This window comes from Theropithecus gelada, chromosome 6 (genome assembly GCF_003255815.1).
Source record: "Theropithecus gelada isolate Dixy chromosome 6, Tgel_1.0, whole genome shotgun sequence".
Lineage (NCBI taxonomy): Eukaryota > Metazoa > Chordata > Mammalia > Primates > Cercopithecidae > Theropithecus > Theropithecus gelada.
In genome coordinates this window covers 36,866,988-36,890,046 of record NC_037673.1, presented here as the reverse complement: position 1 = coordinate 36,890,046, position 23,059 = coordinate 36,866,988, and the positions used below count along the sequence as shown (strand labels likewise).

Genomic DNA, 23,059 nt, shown 5'->3' with positions numbered 1-23,059 from the left:
GATAAGCGGGGCTCAGCTGTCACTTATCCCACCCAGAAACACAGGGGTAATTGTGGTTCTGATGCAGTCAGAAGTCCTCCTACCCTGTAACGCTTATCTGCTAAAATAAACCAACCTAGGAGCTAGCTATCCAATGCAGAGGGCAGGGCCATTTTCCGTGCAGAACATACTTGGCCTAGCCAAGGGTGACAAGGTCCTGCCTTCAAAAACAGGCCAGTCGCAGAAAAGAGTGATGATGGGCGCAGGTGGAGGAGGACAGCAGACCACTGCCTGAGACCTTCACATTTAAGCTACACAAAAATGCTTTTCCAGGTGAGCAGAGCTCTCGGGCTGCCCGCTTGTGACCCCAAATCCTGTCAGTCACGAGAACAGGGGTGAAGGAGGTGAAAACAGTGCGGAAAATAAGTCCTTAGGACAGTGAGTTCGGAAAATGCCTTCTTCAGCGTTCCAAGGTGCCCACGTGAACTGGGGAGGGCAGAGCAAAACCTCCTTATTTTCGGGTCTGTACAGGGTCCCCGCTAGGAAGGGGGCAGCCCTTGAGTTCCGTGTTGGTCGGTTATTAAGCGACTCCCCCGCGAAGCCCCGCCCAATGCCTGTGCGCTCAAACGAAGAGCTTCCGAGGAACGCGTAAGAGAAGTGAACTGAGGGGGCCGGGCGGCCGCTGAGGAGGGGAGCGCGCGGGAGCAGGGGCGAGGATCGCGGAAGCGGGCGCGGCTGCCAGCTTAGAGGGCCCGGGCGGGGGCCTGAGAGCAGGGCTGGAGGGGCGGAGGACGGAGGAGGCCCGCCAGCGTTCCCGGCCGGCTCCGAGCAGGCGCCGTGGCAGCGCCCGCGCCTCCTGCCCGCCCTCCGCCGTCGCCAGGACGCAGGCCCGCGTCGGGGACGGCAGTAGGGCCCGCCGCCGTTGGCCTGGCGTCTCCACCCCGCTCAGTCTGCCTTGCCGCGCCTTCCCGCGTCGGACCGGCCTGGCCCTGCCCCTGGCGGAGGTAACTGCCCGCGGATTCCTTACCCCGGGACCCTGGCCTCCTCTTACGCTCCCCGGACCCGGGCGTCCTTGGTATCCCCTCATCCACCCTTCTGTCGGGCAGGTCCGCGACCTCCCTCCCGGGCCGTCTCCAGCCGCACCCGGCCCTGGTACATCCCCACTACCCAGTCGGGGCCCCGTCCTTGCTCTGGGCCTACCCCAGCCTCCCGGCGTCGCTTGCTGACGGAGCGCTGGAGCCCCGAGGGGCCGGGGTCGCCTGGCCGGCGTGGGTGGTGCCAGGCTCGGGCCACACCTCGGCCCCGGACCCGAGCCCCCCAGTCTCTTGAGCAGGATCCGGAGGAATAGAATGTCAATTTTCCTCACTGTTAGCAATTTTAAGATTGACTAATGAGGCTGAGTGCTTTGGCTCACGCCTGTAATCCCAGCACTTTGGGAGGCCGAGGCGGGCGGATCACAAGGTCAGGACCATCCGGGCTAACACGGTGAAACCCCGTCTCTACTAAAAATACAAAAAATTAGCCGGGCGTGGTGGCGGGCGCCTGTAGTCCCATCTACTTGGGAGGCTGAGGCAGGAGAATGGCGGGAACCCAGGACGTGGAGCTTGCAGTGAGCCGAGATGGTGCCACGGCACTCCAGCCTGGGCTACAGAGCAAGACTCCGTCTCAGGAAAAAAAAAAAAAAAAGAAGATTGACTAATGGATTTGGGGTATGTCAGTGCATAAAGTTCCCAGTCTTTTGTCACTCAATAATTTTTTTTTTTTTTTTGAGACGGAGTCTTGCTCTGTCGCCCAGGCTGGAGTGCTGTGGCGGGATCTCAGCTCACTGCAAGCTCCGCCTCCCGGGTTCCCGCCATTCTCCTGCCTCAGCCTCCCGAGTAGCTGGGACTACAGGCGCCCGCCACCTCGCCCGGCTAGTTTTTTGTATTTTTTAGTAGAGACGGGGTTTCACCGTGTTAGCCAGGATGGTCTCGATCTCCTGACCTCGTGATCCGCCCGTCTCGGCCTCCCAAAGTGCTGGGATTACAGGCTTGAGCCACCGCGCCCGGCCTTCACTCAATAATTTTAGCAGCACTGATACTATTGACTGGATTTGTTATTTCATTAGGAGCTGCAAATGATGCTTTTCTAATGCCGGTGTTCCTCTTGCATTTGGTTAACCCTTTTGAAAGAATTTATTTTATTTGTAATTGTATTTATTTATTTTTGAGCCGAAGTCTTCGCTATGTTGCCCACGCTGGAGTGCAGTCGCTCTCACAGGCACAATCACAGCTCACTGCAGCCCGGAACTCTCCTGTCCTCAAGCGATCTTCCCATCTCGGCCTTCGTGCTGGCTGATAGCTAGCATCTTGATAGATCTTTGTGTGCTGTCTCAGAGTAGTTTTTCTTTTAAAGCTATTTTATTAAAAAACAAACAAACAAAAAAACCCCATCTATTTTGCCTGAGCACAGTGGATCACGCCTGTAATCCCAGCACTTTGGGAGGCTGAATCGGGTGCATCACCCATGGTCAGGGGTTCGAGACCAGCCTGGCCAACATGGTGAAACCCCGTTTCTACTAAAAATACAAAAAAATTAGCCTGGTGTGGTGCTGCATGCCTGTAATCCCAGCTACTCGGGAGGCTGAGGCAAGAGAATCGCTTGAACCAGGGAGGCGGACGTTGCAGTGAGCCGAGATTGCGCCACAGCACTCCAGCCTGGGAGATAAGAGCAAAATTCCAACTCAGAAATAAAATAAAGTATAAATCAAAACTTTATGAAAATTTTCAGTTAAGATCTTCAGTGGTCCATACGCAGTAGATTATGCCTGTTATCCCAGCACTTTGGGAGGCTAGAGTGGGTGGATCACTTGAGGTCAGGAGTTCGAAACCAACCTGGCCAACATGGTGAAACCCCATCTCTACTTAAAAAAAAAAAAAAAAAATTACAAAAATTAGCCAGGCGTGGCCGGGCGTGGTGGCTCACGCCTGTAATCCCAGCACTTTGGGAGGCCTAGACGGGTGAATCACGAGGTCAGGAAATCAAGACCATCCTGGCTAACACGGTGAAACCCCTCTACTAAAAATACAAAAAATTAGTCGGGCGTAATGGCGGGCGCCTGTAGTCCCAGCTACTTGGGAGGCTGAGGAAGGAGAATGGCGTGAACCCGGGAGGCGGAGCTTGCAGTGAGCCGAGATAGCGCCACTGCACTCTAGCCTGGAGGACAGAGCGAAACTCCGTCTCAGACACACAAACAAACGAACAAAAAAATTAGCCAAGGGCGGTGGCACACGCTTGTAGTCCCAGCTACTTGGGAGGCTAATGCAGGAGCATCACTTGAACCCGGGAGGTGGAGGTTGCAGTGAGCTGAGATCGCACCACTGCACTCCAGCTGGGGCAACAGAGCGAAACTCTCTCAAAACAAACAAACAAACAAACCAAAAAACCAAAAAAAAAAAAAAAAAACCAGTGAATATTATGGATCATTTATGATTATTACTATTATTGTTTACAGAATCTTGGGACTGTTTAACTTAATTGGTCATTGATATCTTAACAAACATGGAGATAAGATTAGAAATTTTGACATCAACAAGTATTAAGCAGAAAAAACCATGGCCACGTGTCTCCTGGTTGGGAAAGGTAGGTTTTTCTTTATTCAAGCAGTACCAGTTTTATATATGTTGCATGTGTGTTTTGCCTATAATATAGGAGTGTTCTATGATCTTAAGTAAATAAAACATCATCTACTGGAGGAGGATCTACAGGAGGATCACCTACCTGCACACTGAACAGGGTTTTGTGTGTATTTTGTCTTTATAATAATGAGCAAGTTAGTTTTTCCAGAATGTTAAGTGGTTTGTTTAGAAGATTTTTACTTAAACTTTCTTATTCATATTATGTTTAAGTCAAGTTTAAGTTTGAGATGGCATCATATATCAAAATGGAAAATTTAATGTCCTGAGCTTTCCTTTACCAGAAGTTAGTGGAGTGTTTCCTCCTATTGTGGTTTTCATGATTGTGCTATGAAGTGTTCTTGGAACTAGGATGGAAAAAATGGGCCACAGTACGTTAGTAATCCAGGAATGCCATTCATAATATGTGGCATAGATTCCCCACTTAGGGAAAATAGGCAACCCTACTGTATTTGTAATGATCATTGAAATTAAGTGTTACATTTCCTCTGAGAAACTATACCACTAACTCCCCTAGAACAGGAATTCTTAAACTTTACAATGTATCAGAATTATCTGGAGAGGTGGTTAAAACACAGATTGCTGGGCCCCACTCCCAAAGTTTTCAGTTAATTAGGTCTGCGGTAGGGTTGGATATTTTGTATTTTGTATTTTGTATTTTTTGTTGTTGTTGTTGAGATGGAGTCTGGCTTTGCTGCCCAGGCTGGAGTGTAATGACACCTTCTCGCCTCACTGCAACTTCAGCCTCCCAGGTTCAAGTGATTGTCCTGCCTCAGCCTCCCAAGTAGCAGGATTACAGACGCGTGCCACCACGCTCAGCTAATTTTTGTATTTTTAGTAGAGATGGGATTTCACCATGTTGTTCAGGCTGGTCTTGAACTCCTCACTTCTGAGGTGTTGCTGATGCTGCTGGCTCCGTTATGCTTTGAAAATCACTGCCTTAGAATATATGAAAACAGTTAATTCAAAACAGCCTACTTTTTCTAGATATTAAAGATGAGCAGAGTCATGGATTTATGAATTTCAGAAGCTATATCTATTTTAATCTAAGTAAATAATTTAAAAACTTGCTCATACTACTGTTTTTTTTTTTGAGGCAGAGTCTTGCTCTGTCACCCAGGCTGGAGTGCAGTGGCGCAGTCTTGGCTCACTACAAGCTCTGCCTCCCGGGTTCACACCATTCTCCTGCCTCAGCCTCCTGAGTAGCTGGGACTACAGGTGCCCGCCACCACGCCCGGCTAATTTTTTGTATTTTTAGTGGAGATGGGGTTTCACCATGTTAGCCAGGATGGTCTTGATCTCCTGACCTCATGATCCACCCGCCTCAGCCTCCCAAAGTGCTGGGATTACAGGCGTGAGCAACCACGCCCGGCCCATACTGCTGTTAAAATTGATGAGAGTCAGGTGCAGTGGTATGCACCTGTGGTCCCAGCTACTCAGGAGGCTAAGGCGAGAGGATCGCTTGAGCCCAGGAGTTCTGGGCTGCAGCGTGCCATACCGATTAGGTGTCTGCGCTAAATTCCGTATCAATATGATGACCTCCCAGGATCAAGGGGCTGGGGTAACCACCAGGTTGCCTAAGAATGGTGAACTGGTCCAGATCAGAAATGGACAAGATCAAAACTCTCCTGCTTATTAGTAGTGGGATAGTGCCTGTAAATATCTGCTGCACTCCAGGCTGGGCAACAACAACAAAAAAAGATTAAAAAATAGATAAACCAGTTTTGGCTAGCAGAATTAGAAGACACTCCTATAATTTTAAACTTCAAAGAAATTGAAATACAACTATTAGGTCACCTTACCTATTAATTCTAATGTGGTATCTTAAAACAGAATTCAAAATGTTCAGGTTACTATAGCGTATTAAGCTGAATGTTCATTTTATGATTTGTGGTCAAATGGATAATCTTTCTTAAATGTTGCTTTGGTTTCTGGATAATTTATTTAGGCAGTAAGTTGAATTAATTTCGGACACCTCTTGAGTCCTTCACATGTTTCTTCTCTTAGGAAAAAGAAGCTGTTTTTCTTTTGGATGATAAATTCATAAATGAAATTAATTTGCTATCAGGAAAGATAAAGAAGAAAATTCCTAGTCTGCAGCCTTTCTTGAAGGATGTTATTGTCCTAACAACGTCCATTAATGGTTAAGTAGTACTGATATTTTCAAATGACTAAAACTGTATTTTTTAATAACTTAGGGTGATATTAAAGAAAATATTAGATTATAAGTATTGCATTTCATTTTTGGAAACAGATGCCTGGCTGGCTGGGGTACTAACTACAGGAGAGCTTTTCCTTTGGAACAAAGATCAAGATTGTTTGAAAACTATACCGATAACTGAAAAGCCTAAGGAAATGATCAAAGCTACAGTCGGTGGGAAATTTTTTTATTTGTTTAAATTCATTTAACTAGGAAAAATAGGAGAATATGATGAAACATTTTTCTGTTATTGTCTTGAAAATGTGTTTCTGTATATGTGCATATGTATATCTGTAGGTATATATATTTCCATGTATGTGTATATATATGTATGTATTTTTGGTCATGTTTATCTGTGATACTGAGATTCAACTTGAAGAAGAAAATTCTGGCATGCCTAATATTTCTGTGATAATAATAGGTTTCTAATATCACATAAGTACTTGATAAATGTTGCTATTTTTTGTACTTTTTTCTTTTTTAGAGACAGGATCTTGTTCTGTCACATAGGCTGAAGTATAGTGGCATGATCATAGCTGCAGCTTTGACCTCTTGGGCTCAAGCGATCCGTCTCCTTAAGCCTCCCAAAGTGCTGGGATTACAGGCATGAGCTGCTGTGCCTGGGTTGTATTTTTAATTTTTTGCTAGTGCCTTAGTTTTGACATCCTGAATGGTAACATTATTTCGTTTTTTATTGTAAGAGTACATAAATTATGTACTTTGTTGGGGGAAATTTAGACCTCAGAGGTTTAATTACATTTTTTGTTATTTTTTTTAGCAAGCTCTTTGAGACCGTATTTGTATGTATCTGGAAATGGGAAAAGAATTCTGCTCATAACATCTGGATGCATATTTCTTTGGGAATATTTGGAATTAAAGAGTATCTTATCTTCTAAGAGCCTTTCATTGGTGGGTCGGTGGTCCCAGGTCATACCTGAAGAAGCAGTTCTCTTGCCTTCCATTGAAGATAAAGAAGCTGTAGTGAATGCTGTTTTTATAAAAAATGAGGTAAAATCAGTCTCAGACTCTTATCTGTGAAGCAGATTAGCAGAATGCATAATGGTATAACTGTATATCTTTAGTCACCATAAATTTTCGTAGTAATTGTGCAATTCTTATATGGAAAAGATATTTTTATGTTTCTTGGGTCACATTTTAAAAAAGTGTTTATTAAAAGTAGTTTTAACTTAGAACTCCTTTTCTCTATCCTTGATTTAAAGATATAGCTTGTTATGCCAGGCGCATTGGCTCACGCCTGTAATCCCAGCACTTTGGGAGGTGGAGGCGGGTGGATCACCTGAGGTCGAGAGTTCAAGACCAGCCTGACCAACATGGAGAAACCCCGTCTCTACTAAAAATACAAAATTAGCCAGGTGTGGTGGCACACGCCTGTAATCCCAGCTACTTGGGAGGCTGAGGCAGGAGAATCGCTTGAACCCAGGAGGCGGAGGTTGCGGTGAGCTGAGATCATGCCATTACACTCCAGCCTGGGCAACAAGAGTGAAACTCTGTCTCAAAAAAAAAAAAAAAATATATATATATATATATATATATATATATATATATATATATTCTTGTTTGGTAATTTAACAAGCTAGAATTGATACTAAATATGCCATTTAATTGGGAAATAAAAGATTCATGAACTTGAAAAACCAAAACACATTTAAAATAGCTGCTTGGTATTCTTTGTATGTATGGACAAGCATTTTATTATCCAAACCACTATTGTTAGAAATTGCATTTTAAAGTTTTATTGTCCCCCCTCCCCATTCTCAGGGTGGTGCACTAATTTAAATAGTATAAAAGTACAAAAAGAGAAAAATAAACATGTAAGAATAGTTTCAGTTATAGTCACAATAAATGTCAATATTTCCTTGAGAGCATAAACTACAACCTCATATTTGAGACCTGCCTCTGGCTCAGAAAAAAATTACTTAGTCTTTAGCTTAATGTTAAGAATAAAAAATATAAGCAAGATCTCAATATTTTTTACTAGTTTATGATGAGGAATATATATATATGTTTAGTATCTTGATTTATTTTCACATTAATTTTATACTAAAGTATCTTAAATTTGTCTACAGTTACTTGGAGACTGCTGCCTGTGTTCATTTACTTTTTATTCTGGGGAATGCCTGAAGTTAACATTTCTAGCAATTCGGTGGCATGAGAATGTATTTACATCCATAAGGTGAGGTAAATGTTTTTTTCTTATTTCCTTACTGATTTTTTTTTTCTTTTGAAGGCAGGGTCTTGCTCTGTCAACCAGACTGGGGAGGCAGTGGCACAATCATAGCTCAGCCTCCTAAGTACCTGTGACTATAGGTGTATGCCACCATGCCTGGCTAATTTTTTTTTTTTTTTTTTAACGGACAAGGTCTTGCAATCCTGGACTCAAGCAATCATCTTGCCTTGGCCTCCCAAAGTGCTGGGATTACAGGCATGAGCCATCATACCCGGCCCCATGTTTTCTATCCCTTTTTAAACAATTATTATCTTTTGATCCATATACATGTAATAAAATTTGTAAATGTTATTGTGAGTTTTGATTTCTGAGGCTTTGCAAATCATTTCTTCCTCTCTTATTTCTAAATGTTTAATCCAGAAAGTTTATCTTGTTTTTGTCTTGTTTCTCTTCTTTGAGAACTTGTAAAAGATAAGACAAGCTATGGTTTTACTTGTCTAAGACTATAAAAGTAACTATTTTGGAAAAGAATTCAATTGAAATTTAAAAGGGACATAACTATTTTGATTTGCTGTTATACCTTTTAAATGCTTAAGTGTTATTTTATTTAAAAATAGTTTTATTCTGAAAAGCCTAATAGAAAATATGCTTTTTTTTTTTTTTTTTTTTTTTTTGAGATGGAGTCTCGCTCTGTCACCCAGGCTGGAGTACAATGGTGTGATCTCGGCTCACTGTAACCTCTGCCTCTCGGGTTCAAGCGATTCTCCTGCCTCAGCCTCCCAAGTAGCTGGGACTAAGGTGCCCACCGCTATGCCCGGCTAACTTTTTGTATTTTTATTAGAGATGGGGTTTCACCATGTTGGTTAGGCTGGTCTTGAACTCCTGACCTTGTGATCCACCTGCCTTGGCCTCCCAAAGTGCTGGGATGACAGGCGTGAGCCACCTCACCTGGCTGAAAATATGCATTATTTTCTTACAATGCCTAAGTAAGATTGAGTAAAACGGTGTGATTTTTATTTTTATTTTTCTGTTTGTTTTATTTTTACATTTTACATTAAGATATAACTTACATGAAGTAAAATGAACAAATCTTGGCTGAGTATGGTGGCGGGTGCCTGTAATTGCAGCACTCTGGGAGGCTGAGGCAGGAGGATCACTTGAGCCCAGGAGTTCAAGACCAGCCTGGACAACATGGCAAAATCCCATCTCTACAAAAAATATAAAATAAATTAGCTGAGCATGGTGGCGCATACCTATAGTCCCAGCTGCTTGGGAGGCTGAGGTGGGAGGATCACTGGAGCCCGGGAGGTCCAGGTTGCCGTGAGTTGAAATCGTGCCACTGTACTCCAGCCTGGGTGACAGAGTGAGACCCTGTCTGAAAAATAAATAAATAAATAAAATAAGATGAACAAATCTTAAGTGTACAACTAGATAGACTTTGAGAAATACATACACCTATTTGAAATATAAATATATGTATCACTTGGATCAATTCTAGAACATTGATACTATCCCAGAAGTTTCCCTTTTCTGTCTGTCTGTGTCTGTCTATCTATCTATCTATCTATCTATCTATCTATCTATCTATCTATCTATCTATCTATCTATCTATCTAGTTTTGAAACAGAGTCTTTTTGCTCTGTCTCCCATGTTGGAGTGTGGTGGTGCAATCTTGGCTTACTGCAACTTCTGCCTCCTAGGTTCAAGCGATTCTCCTGTCTCAGCCTCCTGAGTAGCTGGGATGATGGGCATGCGCCACCACGCCCAGCTAATCTTTTGTATTTTTAGTAAAGATGGTGTTTCACCATGTTGGCCAGGCTGGTCTCAAACTCCTGACCTCAAATGATCTGCCCAACTCGGCCTTCCAAAGTGCTGGGATTACAGGCATTAGCCACCATGCCTGGACTGCTCTACTTTTTATTTTTTATTTTATTATTATTATTTTTAGACAGAGTCTTGCTCTGTTGCCCAGGCTGGAGTGCAGTGGCGCAATCTTAGCTCACTGCAACCACTGCCTCCTGGGTTCAAGTGATTCTTCTGCCTCAGCCTCCCAAGTAGCTGAGACTATAGGTGTGCACCCCCACACCTGGCTAATTTTTGTGTTTTTAGTAGATATGGGGTTTCACCATATTGGCCAGGCTGGTCTCGAACTCCTGACCTACTTTTTAAATTCCTGTAAAAATGTTTGGTATTATGTTGAAATATGTTTATCCAAACTTTTAGTGGAAGCAGGTATAACATATTTGGGGATGCATATAAAAACATGGCTGTACTAACGGAACTCTGATATTCAATTTATTTAGCTAATCTGCAGCTGTTCTTTTGTGCACAGACTTCTGAAAGGTCTCTGATATAGTTTGGATGTTCATCCCCTCCAAATCTCGTGTTGAAAATAATCCTTAATGTTGCAATGTTGGAGGTGGGGCCTGGTGGGAGATGTTGGGGTCACGGGGGCAGATCCCTCATGAATGACTTGGTGTTCTGCTTAACAGTAATGAGTTCTTGCTCTGAGTTCACGGGAGATCTGGTTGTTTAAAAGAGCCTGGAATCTCCTCCTTCTCTCCCGTACTCCCTCTCTTGGGAAAATGCTGCCCCCTCTTTCCTTTCTGCCATGGTTATAAGCTTCCTGAAGCCCTCACAAGAATCCGAGGAGATGCCTAAGCCATGTTTGCACAGTCTGGAGAACCGTGAGCCCAAGTAAACCCCTTTTCTTTCTTTCTTCCTTTCTTTTTTTGATATGGAGTCTCATTCTGTCACCCAGGTTGGAGTGCAGTGGCACGATCTTGGCTCACTGCAACCTCCGCCTCCCAGGTTCAAGCAGTTCTCCTGCCTTAGCCTCCTGAATAGCTTGGATTACAGGTGGGCGCCACCATGCCCAACTAATTTTGTGTTTTTAGCAGAGACACGGTTTCACCATGTTGGCCAAGCTGGTCTCAGATTCCTGGCTTCAAGTGTTCCACCTGTCTCCGCCACCCAAAGTGCTGGGATTACAGGCGTGAGCTACCGTGCCCAGCCAACCCCTATTCTTTATAAATTACTCAGTCTCAGGCATTCCTTTACAGCAACACAATGGATTAACATAGTCTCTAAAATATTCCCTAAGTACATGTGCACATGTAGGAATTTGGATGAATCCTTTAATTTTTGTAATGAACTATATATAAATTTAAAAGTTACTATACATTTTGTTTTCAATTATTTCATTTTTTTTAGATCATTGCCATACCATGTTCATTGGGCTCAACAAGACTGTCATCTCTGCAGTCTAATTCCTAAATGTGAATCAGTAAAGTCAAGAGGAGCTCTGATTTCTGCCTTTTCAAGAGATGGCCTTACCCTGGCAGTAACTCTTAATCAGAAAGACCCCAAGGTCAGTAAATATCTGTCTTAGAAAGTAATCTATAAAAGAAGGAGTTTATTCGAGTTTTGAGATTTTTCTTTTTCTAAATACTCCTTTATATTCCCTTTTTTTTTTTTTTTTTTTTTGAGACAGGGTCTCCGTCTGTTGCCTAGGCTGGAGTACAGTGGTGCGATCATGGCTTGCTGCAGCCTTGACCTCCCAGGCTGAAGTGATCCTCTCACCTTAGCCTTCCAAGTAGCTGGGGCCACAGGCTTATACCACCATGGCTGGCTAATTTTTGTATTTTTTTGGTAGAGATGAGGTTTTGCCATATTGCCCAGGCTGGTCTTGAATTCCTGAGCTCGAACAATTCTCCCATCTCAGCCTCCCAAAGTGCTGGGATTACAGGTGTGAGCCATTGTGCCCAGCCTACTTTATATTCTTTAAGTTGGTGGTGTTTAATCCAACTTGACATTGTGGATTGGTAAAGTTCTTTAAATTAGATGCCGTAACTCTCAAAACTTGGCTCTCAGAAATGAAAAAAGAATAAGGGAAAAAGAAGAAAGAAGAGCACTGCGGTAACTAATGTTCTTAAGGTGGAACATAAACGAGCAAAGGCTACCAGGGGTCAATATTGCCTTGCCAGTTGAGAAATTCTCCCTAGATAGTTTATTAATATAGTAATAGATCTCTATGTCGCCAGAATTATAAGTAATGGTTACAGTAAAATAATTTTAATAGTTTTCTTGTCTTTTTTTCCTTTCTAGGCAACTCAGGTATTATTTATAAACACACTGAATTTTGTTACTCTCTGTGGTAGCCTTAAAGGATGTAGTAACAAGAGTCGCGTGGTTCCAGCTGCACTTATTAGGTAAGAACTCTTTTGTCTGTCTTTTTTTTCTTTTTTTCTTTTAAAAGAGATGGGTCTCTGTCAGGTGTGATAGCTCACTCCTTTAATTCTAGCACTTTGGGAAACCAAGGTGGGAGGATCACTTGAGCTCAGGGGTTTGAGACCAGCTTGGGCAACATAATGAGACCTTGCCTCTACTGAAAAATAGAAAGAAATTAGCTGAGCATGGTAGTGGACACCTGTAGTCCCAGCTACTTGGGAGGCTGAGATAGGGGGTATCACCTGAGCCTGGGTAATAGAGGCTGCAGTGAACTATGATCTCACCACTGCACTCCGGTCTGAATCTGAGCAACAGAGCAAGATCCTGTCTCAAAGAAAAAAAAAAAAAGACTGGGCACAGTGGCTCATGCCTGTAATCACAGCACTTTGGGAGGCCGAGGCTGGGTTGGTGGCTCACACCTGTAATCACAACACTCTGGGAGGCCGAGGTGGGTGGATCACCTGAGGTCAGGAGTTCAAGACCAGCCTGGCCAAAATGGTGAAACCCCATCTCTACTAAAAAAAATATTAAAAAAAATTAGCCAGGTGTGGTGGCATGCACCTGTAGTCCCAGCTACTTGGGAGGCTGAGGCACGAGAATGGCTTGAACGACAGAGGGAGACTGTCTCAAAAAAAAAAAAAAAAAAAAAAAAAAGTGGTCTTACTTGTTGCCCAAGCTGGAGTGTAGTGATGTGATCATAGCTCGCTGCAGCATTGAACTCTTGGGCTCAAGCAGTGCTTTCTTCCTCAGCCTTCTGAGTAGCTGGGACTACAGGTGTGCGTCACTGTATGTGGCTAACTTTTTAAAGTTTTTTGTAGAGACAGGGTCTTGCTATGTTGACCACGCTGGTCTTTAGCTCCTGGCCTTAAGTGATCCTCCCACCTTGGCCTCCTAAAGTGCTGGGATTACAGGCCTGAGCCATCATGCCCAGCCTAAAAGTTGCTTTATATAAGGAATGCCTTAAATACTTTAAGGAAGGGTCTGGTGGAGTAGTAGATAACATACTTTCTTTTCTCTTTCATTTATTTTTGTGTCTTTCTGGGAGAAATTTAATCATGAGTAAGTAGAGAAATGTTGGGATGAATTGGAGAGGCTAAAATGAAAAAGGCTTGTTTGGAAAGACCATTATTTAATCAGGGAGTCTGGGGGGGTTTATAGTCTTTAAAAATTAAAACAATTTTAAAAAAATATATTTAATGGGTACAGGTGCATATTTCTTTTCTTTTTTTAAAATTAATTAATTTACTAATTATTATGATTATACTTTAAGTTCTAGGGTACATGTGCATAACGTGCAGGTTTGTTACATATGTATACTTGTGCCATATTGGTGTGCTGCACCCATCAACTCGTCAGCACCCATCAACTCGTCATTTACATTAGGTATAACTCCCAATGCAATCCCTCCCCCCTCCTCTTTTTTTTTTTTTTTGAGATGGAGTCTCGCTCTGTCACCCAGGCTGGAGTGCAGTGGCGCGATCTTGGCTCATTGCAAGCTCTGCCTCCTGGGTTCATGCCATTCTCCTGCCTCAGCCTCCCCAGTAGCTGGGACTAAAGGCTCCCGCCACCATGCCTAGATAATTTTTTTGTATTTTTTTTAGTAGAGACAGGGTCTCACCGTTTTAGCCAGGGTGGTCTTGATCTCCTGACCTCGTGATCCACCTGCCTTGGCCTCCGAAAGTGCTGGGATTACAGGCGTGAGCCACTGCACCCGGCCTCAGGTGCATATTTCTTACATACACATGTTGTGTAGTGGTGAAGTCTGGACTTTTAGTGTTAATAGTGAACATTGTACCCAATAGGTAATTTTTCAACCCTCACTCCCCTCCCGTCATTTGTAGTCTCCAGTACCTGTTATTCTACTCTGCATGTCCATGTGGACCCATTGTTTAGTCCCAACTTACAAGTTATAATATGTAGTATTTGATGCCGGGCGTGGTGGCTCACACCTGTAATCCCAACGCTTTGGGAGGCCGAGGTGGCTGGATCACGAGGTCAGGAGATCGAGACCATCCTGGCTAACACGATGAGACCCCATCTCTACTAAAAATCCTCTGTTGTTAGATGGTTTTGTTGATTCCCTATCTTTGCTATTGTGAATAGTAATGTGATAAATATATGAGTGCAAGTATCTTTTTGATATAATGATTTCTTTCCTTTGGTTATATACCCAGTAGTGGGATTACTGGATTGAATGGTAGTTCCTATTTTGGTTCTTTGAGAAATGTCTGTAGCATAATGATTGTACTAATTTACATTCCCACCAAACTTGTTTGTTCCCTTTTCTCATGTTCCCATGTTCCCTTTCCTCTGCATACTTGCAACATGTTGTTTTTTGACTTTTTAGTAATAGCCATTCTGACTGGTATGTTATCTCATTGTGGTTTTAATTTGCATTTCTCTGATGATTAGTGATGTTGAGCATTTTTTTGTATGTTTATTGGCTGGTTGTATGTCTTTTGAGAAATGTCTGTTCATGCTCTTTGCCCAGTTTTCAATGAGGTTTTTTTTTTTTTTTTTTTTTTTTTTTTTTTTTGCTTGTCGAGTTGTCTTAGTTTTTCATAGATCCTAGATATTAGCCCTTTGTCAGATGCATAGTTTGCAAATATTTTCTCCCATTCTGTAGGTTGTCTTTTTACTTCAATTGTGTCTTTTGCTGTGCAGAAGTTTTTTAAGTTAGTTAATTCTCATTTGTCTATTTTTGTTGTATTTGCGTGTGAGGATGCGGCCTTAAATTCTTTGCCTGGCCCAATGTCCAGAAGGGTTTTTCCTAGGTTTTCTTCTAGGATTTTTATAGTTTCAGGCCTTATGTTTAGGTCTTTAATCCATCTTGAGTTAATTTTTGTATATGATGAGAGGTATGGGTCCAGTTTCATTCTTTTGCACATCTATCCAATTTTCCCAGCACTATTTTTATTGAATAGGGTGTCCTTTCCCCAGTGTATATTTTTATTGACTTTGCTGAAGATCAGTTGGTTGTAGGAATGTGACTTTGTTTCTGGGTTCTGTATTCTGTTACATTTATCTGTGTGCTGTTTTTATACCAGTACCATGCTGTTTTGGCTACTATAGCCTTGCAGTATAGTTTGAAATTAGTAGACTGGGCATGGTGGCTCACGCCTGTAGTCCCAGCACTTTGGGAGGCCGAGGTGGGTGGATCACCTGAGGGTGGGAGTTGGAGACCCTGACCAATATGGAGAAATCCTGTCTCTACTAAACTGGATTTTGTAAAATTAGCTGGGCGTGGTGGCACATGCCTGTAATCCTAGCTACTCGGGAGGCTGAGGCAAGAGAATCGCTTGAACCCAGGAGGCGGAGGTTGTGGTGAGCCGAGAGATTGCACCATTGTACTCCAGCCTGGGCAACAAGAGTGAAACTCTGTCTCAAAAAAAACAAAAAAAAAGTCCTGGGGGCAGTGGCTCACGCCTATAATCCCAGCACTTTGGGAGGCAGAGGCGGGCAGATCATGAGTTCAGGAGTTCAAGACCAGCCTGACCAACATGGTGAAACCCCGTCTCTAGTAAAAATACAAAAATTAGCTGGCTTGGTGGCGGGTGCCTGTAATCCCAGCTACTCAGGAGGCTGAGGCAGGAAAATTGCTTGAACCCAGGAGACAGAGGTTGCAATGAGCTGAAATCGCACCACTGCTTTCCAGCCCGGGTGACAGAGCGGGACTCCGTCGCCAAAAAAAAAAAAAAAAAATTGAAATTAAGTAATATGATGCCTGCAGCTTTGTTCTTTTGTTTTTGGTTCCATACGAGTTTTAGGATTGTTCTTTCTAATTATATGAAAAATGGCACTGGTAATTTGATAGAGATTGCACTGAATCTGTAGATTTATTTGGGCAGTATGTTCATTTTAATGATACTGGCCTTTTAATCCATAAGCATGAGATGCTTTTTCATTTGTTTGTGTCATGTATGATTTCTTTTATCAGTGTTTTATAGTTCTCCTCATGGAGATCTTTTACCTTCTTGATTAAATATATTGCTAGGTATTTTATTTTTTGTAGCTAATGTTAATGGGATTGCCTTCTTGATTCAGTCATTGGCTACATAGTTACTGGTGTATTTTCTACTGATTTCTGTATATTCATTTTGTTATATAAAGAATCCTGAAATCTTACTATGTTAATTTATCAAATCTAAGAGTTTTTGTGGAGTCTTTAGGGTTTTCTAGATTTAAGATTATATTGTCAGTGAACAGTGATAATTTGGATACCATGTATTTTTTTACCTTGCCTGATTGCTCTGACTAGGACTTCTAGCATTATGTTGAATACGTGTGGTAAAAGTAGGCATCCTTGTCTTGTTCCAGTTCTAAACATTATAGTTGATACAACAGAAATACAGCAACTATTAAGACTATTATGAAATAATACGCTCACAAACTACAAAACCTAGAGGAAATCGATGAGTTTCTTTTATAGGTGACTGGACTCTTTTCTTTTGCTAATTTTAAAATTCTTTCTTTCCCTTTGACTTAACACATTCTGAATATAATATCCTCTGGTGGAGTCCTTTTTGCTGTATATTTGCGTGGGGATCACTGGGCCTTCTGTATCTGGATGTCTAACTCTCTTGCTAGACTTAGGAAGTTTTCATTTATTATTCTTTTAAATAGGTTTTCGTCTCTTTTTGATCTCTCTTACCCCTCAGGCATCCTGATAACTTATAAGTTCACTCACTTTATGCATATGTTGTGTAGTGGTGAAGTCTGGGCGTTTAGTGTTAATAGTGAACATTGTACCCAATAAGTAATTTTTCAGCCCTCACTCCACTCCTGTCTTTTGTAGTCTCTAATGCCTATTATTTGGAATAAGTGCAATGTTGTGCTGAGAAGAATGTATATTCTGTTGATTTGGGGTGGAGAGTTCTGTAGATGTCTATTAGTCTGCTTGGTGCAGAGCTGAGTTCAATTTCTGGATAACCTTGTTAACTTTCTGTCTCGTTGATCTGTCTAGTGTTGACAGTGGGGTGTTGAAGTCTCCCATTATTATTGTACGGGAGTCTAAGTCTCTTTGTAAGTCTCTAAGGACTTGCTTTATGAATCTGGGTGCTCCTGTATTGGGTGCATGTATGTTTAGGATAGTTAGCTCTTCTTGTTGAATTGATCCCTTTACCATTATATAATGGCCTTCTTTGTCTCTTTTGATCTTTGATGGTTTAAAGTCTGTTTTATCAGAGACTAGGATTGCAACCCTTGCTTTTTTTTGTTTTCCATTTGCTTGGTAGATCTTCCTCCATCCCTTTATTTTGAGCCTATGTGTGTCTCTGCACATGACATGGGTCTCCTGAATACAGCACACTGATGGGTCTTGACTGTTTATCCAATTTACCAGTCTGTGTTTTTTAATTGAAGCATTTAGCCCATTTACATTTAAGGTTAATATTGTTATATATGAATTTGATCCTGCCATTATGATGTTAGTTGGTTATTTTGCTCATTAGTTGATGCAGTTTCTTCCTAGCATCAATGGTCTTTACAATTTGTCATGTTTTTGCAGTGGCTGGTACTGGTTGTTCCTTCCCATGTTTAGTGCTTCCTTCAGGAGCTCTTGTAAGGCAGGCCTGGTGGTGACAGAATCTCTCAGCATTTGCTTATCTGTAAAGGATTTTATTTCTCCTTCACTTATGAAGCTTAGTTTGGCTGGATATGAAGTTCTGGGTTGAAAATTCTTTTCTTTAAGAATGTTGAATATTGGCTCCCACTCTCTTCTGGCTTTTAGAGTTTCTGCCGAGAGATCCACTGTTAGTCTGATGGGCTTCCCTTTGTGGGTAACCCGACCTTTCTCTCTGGCTGCCCTTAACATTTTTTTCCTTCATTTCAGCTTTGGTGAATCTGACAATTATGTGTCTTGGAGTTGCTTTTCTCGTGTAGTATCTTTGTGGTGTTCTCTGTATTTCCTGGATTTGAATGTTGGCCTGCCTTTCTAGGTTGGGCAAGTCCTCCTGGATAATATCCTAAAGAGTGTTTTCCAACTTGGTTCCATTCTCCCCATCACTTTCAGGTACACCATTCAGACGTAGATTTGGTCTTTTCACATAGTCCCATATTTCTTGGCGGCTTTGTTCATTTCTTCTTACTGTTTTTTCTCTAAACTTCTCTTCTCGCTTCATTTCATTCATTTGATCTTCAATCACCGATACCCTTTCTTCCAGTTGATCAAATCGGCTACTGAAGCTTGTGCATACATCACGTAGTTCTCGTGCCATGGTTTTCAGCTCCATCAGGTCATTTAAGATCTTCTCTTCTCTGGTTATTCTAGTTAGCCATTTGTCTAATCTTTTTCCAAGGTTTTTAGCTTCTTTGTGATGGGTTCAAACATCCTCCTTTAGCTCGGAGAAGTTTGATCGTCTGAAGCCTTATTCCCTCAACTCGTCAAAGTCATTCTCCATCCAACTTTGTTCCATTGCTGGCGAGGAGCTGCATTTGTTTGGAGGTGAAGAGGCACTCGATTTTTAGAATTTTCAGCTTTTCTGCTCTGGTTTCTCCCCATCTTTGTGGTTTTATCTACCTTTGGTCTTTGATAATGGTGATGTACAAATGGGGTTTTGGTATGGATGTCCTTTCTGTTTGTTAGTTTTCCTTCTATCAATCAGGACCCTCAGCTGCAGGTTTGTTGGAGTTTTCTCGAGGTCCACTACAGACCCTGTTTGCCAGGGCATCACCAGCGGAGGCTGCAGAACAGCGAATATTGCAGAACAGCAAGTGTTGCTGCCTGATCGTTCCTCCGGAAGCTTCATCTCAGAGGGACACCTGGCCGTGTGAGGTGTCAGTTGGTCCCTACTGGGAGGTGTCTCCCAGTTAGGCTACTCAGGGGTTAGGGACCCAATTGAGGAGGCAGTCTGTCCGTTCTCAGATCTCAAACTCTGTGCTGGGAGAACAACTACTCTCTTCAAAGCTGTCAGACAGGGACATTTAAGTCTGCAGAAGTTTCTGCTGCCTTTGTTCAGCTATGCCCTGCTCCCGTAGGTGCAGTCTGCAGAGGCAGGCAGGCCTCCTTGAGCTGCGGTGGGCTCCACCCAGTTCAAGCTTCCTGGCCGTTTGATTTACCTACTCAAGCCTCAGCAATGGCAGGTGCCCCTCCCCCAGCCTTGCTGCTGCCTTGCAGTTGATCTCAGACTGCTGTGCTAGCAATGAGCGAGGTTCCGTGGGCATGGGACCCTCCAACCGATGCGCGGGGTATAATCTCCTGGTGTGCCATTTGCTAAGACCGTTGGAAAGGAAAAGTGCAGTATTAGGGTGGGAGTGACCTGATTTTCCAGGTGCTGTCTGTCACAGCTTCCCTTGGCTAGGAAAGGGAATTCCCTGACCCCTTGTGCTTCCCAGGTGAGGCGATGCCTCGCCCTGCTTTGGCTCACGCTTGGTGGGCTGCACCCACTGTCCTGCACGCACTGTCTGGCAAGCCCCAGTGAGATGAACCCGGTATCTCAGTTGGAAATGCAGAAATCACCCGTCTTCTGCGTCGCTCACGCTGAGAGCTGTAGACCTGAGCTGTTCCTATTCAGCCATCTTAGAACCTCTGGGGGAATTATTTTTGATTGGCATCTATTGCTGGACAGTTTTTGTAGTCCTTTGGTGGTGTCATATTTTCTTGCTTTTCTTATGTTTTCTGTGTCCTTCCATTCATGTCTGTACATCTGGTACAGCAGTTGCTTGTTTTAATTTTTTGAAAATGCATTTATAGAGGGGAATTTTTTCCTGAAGATGTATGTTGTTGATTGAGTAGGATACTTTAGCTTTGATTTTGCATACTTGTGGTAATGTAATCTTTGTATGACTTCTTCAGTAGTACACAGGGTTGGTGGCATCTGTGATTTCCTCAGTGGCTTAAGGTATAGTTATTAGGTGAGGTTATGGTGAAGTTTTGCTAGGGACTTGGACAACAACTGAGCCAGTCTTCAAGCCCTAGTAGTGGCAGCAGTGGGGTGAGTGTGCCTGTTTTTAGGCCCTAGACCACCTTATACTGGCCCTGGTATTGGTGGGTCCTGAAGGCTGATTCTTGGGCCTCCAGGTGGCATGCTTAGAAGCTAGTAGTGGGAGTGGTGGTCTAGGTGTGTGGGCAGTTTCCCAGGCCTCTGAGTATCTGACATGGTATGGGCGATGGCAGTAGTAGTGGTGAAGCAACCCACTAGGACCCAAGTTGTCCATGTTGGAGTTACTGGAAGTTGTGATGGTTTGGGGGGACTAGTCTCTAGTGACATAGCTGCTCTGTGGCAGGTCAGTGGGTATTGTCCTTAGTGTGCTTAGGAGAGCTTGGTCTGCCCTGTTCTTCCCTGAGCTGGGTGGTGCCTGCAGCCACCTCAGCCCCAACTCAGCCCAAGGGTGGGACGTAACCCAGCTGTAAACACTCAAAATGGTACCTTGGGCCTGGGACCAGAGAGGGTGGTATCCCTCCCAGGCAAGCAGTGTAGGCAAGAAGCCATGAGGAGTGCAGCCTGCTCACATCTCGGTCTCAACAGCAGCCCATAGCAGGGTGATAGGGAGCCTCCCAGGAGTGCCTGAGAGCGCCTGGTCTCCCCTCTTCCTCCCTGAAGCAGTGCAGCAGCAGCCAAGTCTGTAGATCCCTGGTATCTAGGCTTTCTGAGGCTGCTCTAGGCTTGGATGCCTGTGGGATTCCATGTGCTTTCCCTTTTCGGAGCAATGTCTCTGAGCAATCTTTAGGCAGCTCCATATGTGAGGCCCAAGGCCCTAGTGGGTTGAGGGTTTCTCCCACTCAGAGATTATGAAAGCCTGTTTTGGGGTGTGAAGCCCTGTGGATTTTTGTCTTACTGTTTCCCTGTCTTCAGGAGCCTTTCCCCACTCTTAGTCAGTCCCTGGCTGGCAGGCTGCCTCTAACCCTCTCTTCTGGTGCCTCCCATCTCTTTTCTGATAAATCCTAGTGTTCTGTCCTAGAGGATTTGTTCAAAATGTGAATATCTACTTACTACTTAATAGTAAGTAGATAGTTCATGGTTCCTTTCCATGGAGGACACATACTACCTGTGTCTAGTCAGCTGTCTTGATCTGAGTGTCTTCCTTTTTTTTTTTTTTTTTAATGTGACAGGGTCTTGCTCTGTCACCTGGTCTGGAGTGCAATGGTGTGATCATAGCTCACTGCAGCCTCAAACTTCTAAGCTCAAGCTATCCCCCTCCCTGCCTCAACCTCCCAAGTAGCTGGGACTACAGGTGCATGCCATCACGACCAGTTTTTTTTTTTTTTTTTTTTTTTTGTAGAGCCGGGGTCTTGCTATGTTGCCCCAGCTGGTCTTGAACTCCTGGCCTTATACAGTTCTCCCACCTTGGCATCCCAAAATACTGTGATTATAGATGTCAGCTGCTGCACCTGGCCGAGAGAGCCTAGTCTTTTTTTTTTTTTTTTTTCAAGATGGAGTTTTGCTCTGTCGCCCAGGCTGGATTGTGGTGGTGCAATCTTGGCTCACTGCAACCTCTGCTTCCTGGGTCCAAGCAATTCTCTGCATCAGCCTCCCGAATAGCTGGGATTACAGGTGCCCACCACCATGCCTGGCTAATTTTTTTTGTATTTTTAGTGGAGACGGGATTTCACTATCTTGGCCAAGCTGGTCTTGAATTCTTGACCTCATGATCTACCTCCCTTGGCCTCCCAAAGTGTTGGGATTATGGGTCTGTGCCACCACACCTGGCCAAGCCTAGTCTTTTAAACAAGACTCTACATATGCATCCTCTACATATGAGTGAATAGTAACATAGGTGGTGATTTGGGATGGCACGTGAGCTACCACCAGGAGCTATGCAAAATTACAGAGCAGGAGAATTTCCTCTTAGAGCTTCTAACTTCCTTTTCTGAATACTTTTCCATGCTCTTCTATGCATTTTCAGAGTTTTCAGGTTTATCTAGCCCTGCCTCTTCGTTTTCTTTTACTCTCCACAAGTTCCTTTCTCTTTGGTAAATTTCTCATTCACATTAAAATACTTTGAAAGTATTAGTTTCAGTTCAGTGGTCTTTTTGATTTAGTGTCTGTCATTTTCTGAGGAGGACCTACTGTTTGTTCTAATTAAACATTAGTATCACCAGATATCAACACCTGTGAAAAGAAGGGAATAAAGGAATTAAAATCTGAAATTTTAAAAAATAAAAATAAAATAAATTTAAAAATCACAAAATAGTTAAGGAGTAGTACCAGTTAGAGCTTTGGGAAGAGGAAGAGTCTGCTGTTGAGAGGGACTCCTGTAGAGAGGACAGATGTGGCCTTGAAATCTATCAGTAGATCTTGATTGTAGACTCTAATATGATTAAAATTCATTCTAATATGTGAGTGACTAAAAAGCTCGGTTCTTTAGGAGTATTTTCTGGGTTTTTTTTTAGGCAGAGTCTCGCTCTGTGGCCCAGGCTAAAGTGCAGTGGTGCGATCTCAGTTTACTGCAACCTCTGCCTCCCCAGCTCAAGCCATTCTCCTGCCTCAGCCTCCCCAGTAGCTGGGATTACGGGCACCTGCCACCACGCCTGGCTTATTTGTATTTTCGTAGAGATGGGGTTTCACCATGTTGGTCAGGCTGGTCTTGAACTCCTGACCTCAGGTGATCTGCCTGCCTCGGCCTCCCAAAGTCCTAGGATTACAGGCTTGAGCCACTGCGCCTGGCCAAATATTTTCATTTTTTAATTGCTTATGAATTTCTAATTGGAATATTGTTGAGATAGATGTTTTGAACAAACTTCTTTGTTCTAGGAAGTAAAATTCATGAAATATGTATGGCAATTGTCTACTACCAGTCATTCTTTCACCCTCAGTTTTTGAACTTTCACACCTCTGCTTGGTATAGCCC

General features: G+C 43.2%; 1 protein-coding gene across 1 annotated transcript in view; it reads left to right on the top strand.

Annotated features, from left to right (window-relative positions):
- The first annotated feature begins 799 nt into the window (after nucleotides 1-799).
- CPLANE1 (ciliogenesis and planar polarity effector 1) overlaps nucleotides 800-23,059 on the top strand; it is a 163,143-nt gene continuing 140,883 nt past the window's right edge. The window contains exons 1-8 of the mRNA XM_025388536.1: nucleotides 800-983; nucleotides 3,473-3,600; nucleotides 5,661-5,796; nucleotides 5,908-6,027; nucleotides 6,632-6,861; nucleotides 7,941-8,047; nucleotides 11,255-11,411; nucleotides 12,149-12,252. Coding sequence (XP_025244321.1) covers nucleotides 3,520-3,600; nucleotides 5,661-5,796; nucleotides 5,908-6,027; nucleotides 6,632-6,861; nucleotides 7,941-8,047; nucleotides 11,255-11,411; nucleotides 12,149-12,252 — 935 coding nt within the window. The 5' untranslated portion in view covers nucleotides 800-983; nucleotides 3,473-3,519. The remainder of the gene's footprint in view (nucleotides 984-3,472; nucleotides 3,601-5,660; nucleotides 5,797-5,907; nucleotides 6,028-6,631; nucleotides 6,862-7,940; nucleotides 8,048-11,254; nucleotides 11,412-12,148; nucleotides 12,253-23,059) is intronic.